Genomic DNA, 6,283 nt, shown 5'->3' on the forward strand with positions numbered 1-6,283 from the left:
AGATACACCTCCTGAATCTAACCTCGGATTTAAACATTGCTAAAAACTGTGAGTTATATTCTGAAGAAAATATGCATAATTATTTTTTCAAGTGGTGTTTTTTATTAAGGGTGATTTAGGATTTTTTTTTTCTGCTTTATAGTAATCCGCAAAAGTGACTACTATCTAAAGATTGAACAATCCATACAATGTGATAGTGGTTGTTTTTAGCTTTTAATGTATGCTGATTCCAATAAGATTTTTCTATGCATTATAGTTGTGTGTTCTTCATTTACATGGAAATCACATCATCATGCAGTTGGCCTAAAGCAGGCTTCATTGTCTTAATGAAAAAACATTACTGATTTGTTTGAATTCAAAACAAAAATACAGCAAGATTTGGGAACAAGCGTAGTTTAGGATTGTGTCAAACAAGACAATGGAAAGTTTGGAGTGAAATGTTGGAAACGCATATCGTTCAAGACTGGGTGCACATATAAAGCTAATTCAAAAGGTCGTTCAAGTTGTTCCAAACCTGCACATGTTTTTTTTTTCTTTCATAGCAGAAAAAAAACAAACCCAATAAAAATCAGCAGAAGAAACCTATTTACCCGCCACAATTATGAATTTTGTTCTCATCACTGATTGTAAAATAATATAAATGTAAAAAGTAAAACTTTTATTTGCTTGTTTTACATTAGCCTGTTATGCTTTGATTTAATGCTAAATATTTCTTTATCATATAAAAGAGGAATAGCATTTATAAATTTGGGATTTTTGTGTATTGTTTTTGTGTACAAGCGGTGCTTTCTAGAAAAAGAACACGTGTTACATTATCAATAACAGTGTGGCACAGGGATGACCTCAAAACCAGATAAATGTGGAATGTGTTCTTACAAAATTTTACTGTGGGGTTTATAATTGTCGAGTAGTTCAAAGTCAATACAAAAACATTTGGACCACAAACATTATTCACATAATAGACACATTTAATAAAATACAAGCTTCAAAATTCATACTTTGCATTCACTTTTGTATGCTCATGAGTACATTTTAAATCGTGGAGTGCACATTTACTTTGGAGAACGTCCATTTATAATTACTGGAAAACATTTCAAATGATGCTGCCACAAATAATCTAAACATAGTGAGAGGTATATATAGTTTTGTGCTTGCAATCATATGTGTGAATAAAATATTCAGACTTGTGGAGTTTTAGTATGAACAGTGCATGTGGTGTTCACATTGAAAACTCCAAAAAGAAAAAACTGAACACTAAATAACTGGATGACACTTATTTAAACAGAAGCACAATGTTTGCATATCCTAACTGAAAATGATGTACAGTTCCTGAATACGTGCAGTTGAAGTTCACATCTGTAGGATACGGAATCAAAACAATTGGTTTCATTCTGTATTCTCCATTATGTAAAGATGCAACTGTTGACTTTATTGTCCAGGTTCAATTCCATCCCCAAATATTTGAAGTATAAACAATCTTTCACATAAAGGAAGCCAATTTAATTACAACAATGTAATTAATTAGAGTGAGCCAAGCAAACTAATCTGTAGGTTCTACCTTTTTGTTCCATCACCACAGAACAGTCAAAAAAAAAAAAAAAAAAACGTGAGTAGCTACGGTTGTCAACATTTAAAATAGATTATCGCCTTTCCTCAAAGTTGTGCTCAAACTATTGAACAACACCCATTCTTGTCCTTTTTGATGCCCTTCGAATGTTGACTACTGTAGATCTACTCCTAGTTACACTCTTTCTTATAAGCCTGAAAGAAACACAGACACTCAAATACAGTGCAAATCTTCTAGTGTGGTGTTCAGATGTCATTAGATGGGGTTCCTTTGCTCTTGCGGCCGGGCAGAGGGAAGGCAGACTTGCTCTGAGGCTGCGTCAGGCGACTAGTGAGGCTGGTGAAGGGTTCGATTAAAGTGCTTCTGTCTGTCACGGTCACCTCCCAAAGTTTGACTTTCTCCCCACGTGCCCACTGCTGGGCCGTATCCTGATCCACCTGCCGACGCTCTCGCAGCTCACACTTGTTCCCCAATACCATCACCATCACCAACACAGAGTCAATGGGACAATCTCTTTAAAATAGGCCTGGGCAATTTGGCCTAAAATCAAAATCTAGATTAATTGAACATTTTAACTCGAGTATGATCAATGAACAATTTTTATTTATTCATTTTTTGCCCTCGTAGTTTACTGACAAGTTTTGTTCAGTAACTCTGCTCATATATTACAAGTGAGAGATTTTTAAATGAAGGGTGCATTACTTGATTTAAAAATAATTGAAGGAAATACACACTATATACAATCAGTGATTATTTATTGAACATCAAGAATGAACAACGGAATTTAAAAAACACTCTAAAATGGATAGTCACTTTTTTTATAAAAATGTGAAAATAAATAACTTATTGCTAAATAAGCAGCATAAAATAACTCTTGTATATCCTGCACTGTAAAACCCAACAGTCAGCTTTATCAAATTAAATAAGTGTAGTTAATTCTACTTATTTGAAAAGTTTTAAACTCTGTGTTGAAGGTAACAAGTTAATTAAATACCTCATTGCTTCAACTTAAATGGAGTAAGTTCACAGTACTCAGTTTTAACTCAAATGGTTTGTAGCAAACGGTTTGAGTTGCCATTATTTATTGGGTTTTATTGTCTTTGTTTACTCAAATTAATTAAGCTCACAGTACTCATTAGGATTAGTCTTTGAATTTAAATGGTTTGTTGCAATCGGTTTCCTCAAATGATTTAAGTTATCTTAACTTTTTGGGTTTTACAGAGTGTAAATAATATCTTAAACTGCATTTATTGCATCTTCTTTAAACAAATATCTTAAAGTAAATTATACCTTTAAAGTAATAAAAAAATATGCCGACTCAAGGAATCTCTGGAGCAACTTCCAATTATTCTTAAAGTAGTCCAAAGTAAGGCTAAATAATGGGTGCATCAGCTTGCAATACGTGATGTTGTGACGTGAATTAAAATTTTTTGAGAGGTGCGCGTCAGCCACGGCAAAAGGTATTCGGCCGCGCAAAGGCTGCGTTTGACCATACGTGTGTGCTTGATACAAAAGAATAAACCAACCTTAAAGGAGTGGGGTCACATGACTCCACACACGGTAGAGAAAGTAATTGAAAATAATCGACCTAAAAAAATAATTATCGATTATAGGTTTCGAATTTAAATGCATTATCTTTCCATCTCTAAAGATGTTCTGTGACTAAAATATTATTTTAATAAATATTTCTGTTTAATAAATGTTTGTTTGGTCAAATGCACCAATATACAGTTGAAGTCAGAATTATTAGCTCCCCCTTATTTTTTTCTTATTTTTTTAATATTTCCTAAATGATGTTTAATAGAGCCAGGAAATTTTCACAGTATGTCTGATAATATTTTTTCTTTTGGAGAAAGTCTTATTTGTTTAATTTCAGCGAGAATAAAAGCAGGTTTAAATTTTTTATTAACCATTTTAGGTCAACATTATTAGACCCTTTAAGCTAAGATTTTTTTCAATAGTCTACAGAACAAACCATCTTTATACAATAATTTCCCAATTACCCTAACCTGCCTAGTTAACCTAATTAACCTAGTTAAACCTTTAAATGTCACTTTAAGCTGTATAGAAGTGTCTTGAAAAATATCTAGTCAAGTATTATTTACTGTCATCATGGCAAAGATCAAATAATCAGTTATTAGAAATGAGTTATTAAAACTATTATGTTTAGAAATGTGTAGAAAAAAAATCTTCTCCATTAAACAGAAATTGGGGGAAAAAACAGGGGGGGGGGGCTAATAATTCTAACTTCAACTGTATATTAATCATATTCACTGAGAAATGGAAAAATATTCATTTTCAAAATGGGGTGTACTCATATATGCTAAGAACTGTATATATAGAATTGTCACTGCAATGTAAAAGGCATTTATAATTTGACTAAATATTTATATTTCAAATCATTGCTGATTAACATTTATTAGAAAGTTCTTTTTTTTTAATCTAGGTTTCCACAAAAATATTGATTTAATTATTCCACATTTCTTAACTAGTTCAAGTAAATTTTGAAAATTGCCATCACAGTAAAGCTGTGGTCACACTATGCTTTTCTCCCAATAGACTTCCATTCATACATATACGAATGCGTCAAACCACAAGGTCGTGCGTTAAGTTTCGCGAAATCGCATCACCTGACTGCGTGAGACCAATTGAAGATCAAAACATGAGCTCTCTGGACAGAAATTTAAAATATGGACCAATCACTTGCTTTTTTAAATGTCTAATCGTCTTGTTTAATCCCGCCCGTTTTCGCAGCACCGTACGACAGATTTTCGCAAGCTCAAACTCTAGTGTGACCGCAGAGTTAAACAGAAAATCGATTCTGATCACATTTATCACAATACTAGCAATCTGCTGAATTTAAAAGGAATCGGTTGGCTCCAACCCTAATTAAACACACCAGATTCAGCTAATCTAGGTCTTCAAGTGTATTTAATCTGCAGAACTGTGCCATTTCCTGGACCCGAGTTTGAGACCACTGGATTATGTGGTTAATAGTGACTTACCTATAAACAGTTTGAATACTGTGACTTTGTCATTTTCAATATTTGTGGATATACATGCCTCTTTTTTATCTCTGGACCTGTCAATCTCCTTCTTCAAGAGCTCCACTTTTTTGAATGACTCAAGACTGTCCACACTGTAGACTAGCATGAAACCGTCAGCCACTGAGAAAAAGTGTTTGGGTAAATCAAGACCCTCGCGCAGCCCTCTTGTGTCGTAAAGGCGTAACTGCTCTCTTACTCCACGGTCTGTCTCAACAGAGGCCACATAAATATCCTCCTGAGTGTCACTCATTTCTGCACCTGAAACAGAAAAGCCATTTAGTCGAGGCTATTTAATCATAATGATTTACTTCTTGATGACATTGTGCAGGAATTAAAACTGATTTAATCAAGACTGAACTGAATTGAACTGAAGAAAAGACACTATTGTCTAGCTGCTTTATACAGCATCCTTTATTCTGTGATTTGGCATTTTTATTATGATATTTTTTTATATTGTGAATCTATTTAGACACAATATGTACTGTATAGCAATGAATCTGTAATGGAAAAAAACTTAGACTGTAAAAAAAATCAGTATTTTACATTGTCAATAGTTTTAAATGTGCTAAATAGAGCTGGGATTTTCAATACAGCACTGACACAGATACTTTGAATTCAGTACTGGGTTCTTGAACAATAATTTTTCGATACCAATTTTATCAAATTTGTTCAAACATAATTTTCTTTTTTTTTTTTTTTCGTTAAAAGAACAAGTTTCTTTTCTGACTTTTAATAAGCACATCCTCAACATGTGCATGTACTTGAAGTCATGTTCCAAGTCAACTGGACCTCCATAAGTAGTCGAGTCATCAGATGATTGACAGCCAAAACATGAACTGTAACCATATTTTAAAGTTTAGCTTAAATTAAACGTACCATGTACATTTTGAAAATGGCACATGCTTATGTGATGTTGATGTGACTATTTAATTTCATAAGTTTTTATTTTTCATCTTTTATGAAATGTTATCAATATGTCGAAAAACATTTATTTAGTTGTCCTAGGAAGAAATGAAGAGGCGAGTACGGAAAATCTATTGAAAAACTGGTAATACAAAGAACCATATTTTAAGCAGCTGGCATAGAACAAATGAATTGAATGCAGTGCTTCTTATCTGGTCTGAGACGAACTTTATATTGTATCTCTAATTAGGCAGTTAACATCATTGATTTTAAACAAACCAGATCTTAAATGTGGCCAGTTTATAATAGCATGACAGTTCACCGGAAGCACCTAAGCAGGCTTATTTAGCATTAAACATCACCTTGCATACAGCCCATTTGTCATGTATATTGTGAAATTTGCCACATATGTTTGTAATGAGGCAACAAACACATGTAGACAGCTGAATATAAGGGGTGTGCAAACATGGTTCTGGAGGGCCGTTGTCCTGCAGATTTTAGCTCCAGCTTGCCTCAACACACTTGCAAGGATGTTTCAAGGTGTTTCTAGAAAGCCTAGTAAGAGCTTGATTAGCTAGCCCAGATGTGTCTGATTAGGGTTGGAACTAAACTTTGCAGGACACCAGCACTGCATTACTGAAGAATAAATGTTAGAAATGGGAAAGAATCTGCAGTGGATATTACTCTTGTTTCTGAATCAATAGCTGGGGATTGTTGGTGGGAAGTTCAAAAAGAAAGCACCGTAGGGAGTGATCATTACCCAATT

The 6,283-nt window shown here is 33.7% G+C and overlaps 1 protein-coding gene across 1 annotated transcript; it reads right to left on the reverse strand.

Annotated features, from left to right (window-relative positions):
- Window positions 1-939: 939 nt before the first annotated feature.
- On the reverse strand, window positions 940-5,385 carry nkiras1 (NFKB inhibitor interacting Ras-like 1). Its single transcript, XM_056480257.1, has 3 exons — window positions 5,376-5,385; window positions 4,627-4,872; window positions 940-2,078 (listed from the first exon to the last, which is right to left on the reverse strand). The coding sequence occupies exons 1-3, from the start codon at window positions 5,383-5,385 to the stop codon at window positions 1,813-1,815; spliced, it is 522 nt and encodes a 173-aa protein (XP_056336232.1). The 3' UTR covers window positions 940-1,812.
- Window positions 5,386-6,283: the final 898 nt, after the last annotated feature.

Source organism: Danio aesculapii, chromosome 19 (genome assembly GCF_903798145.1).
Source record: "Danio aesculapii chromosome 19, fDanAes4.1, whole genome shotgun sequence".
NCBI classification, from domain to species: domain Eukaryota; kingdom Metazoa; phylum Chordata; class Actinopteri; order Cypriniformes; family Danionidae; genus Danio; species Danio aesculapii.

What these genes read in the sequence shown, in the direction of transcription:
- nkiras1 (XM_056480257.1), bottom strand. An exon ending in CAGAGATAAAAAAGAGGCAT is followed by an intron (nt 2,079 to 4,626) that starts GTATATCCACAA and finishes TATTTTAAAGAG; the next exon opens with ATTGTCCCATTGACTCTGTG.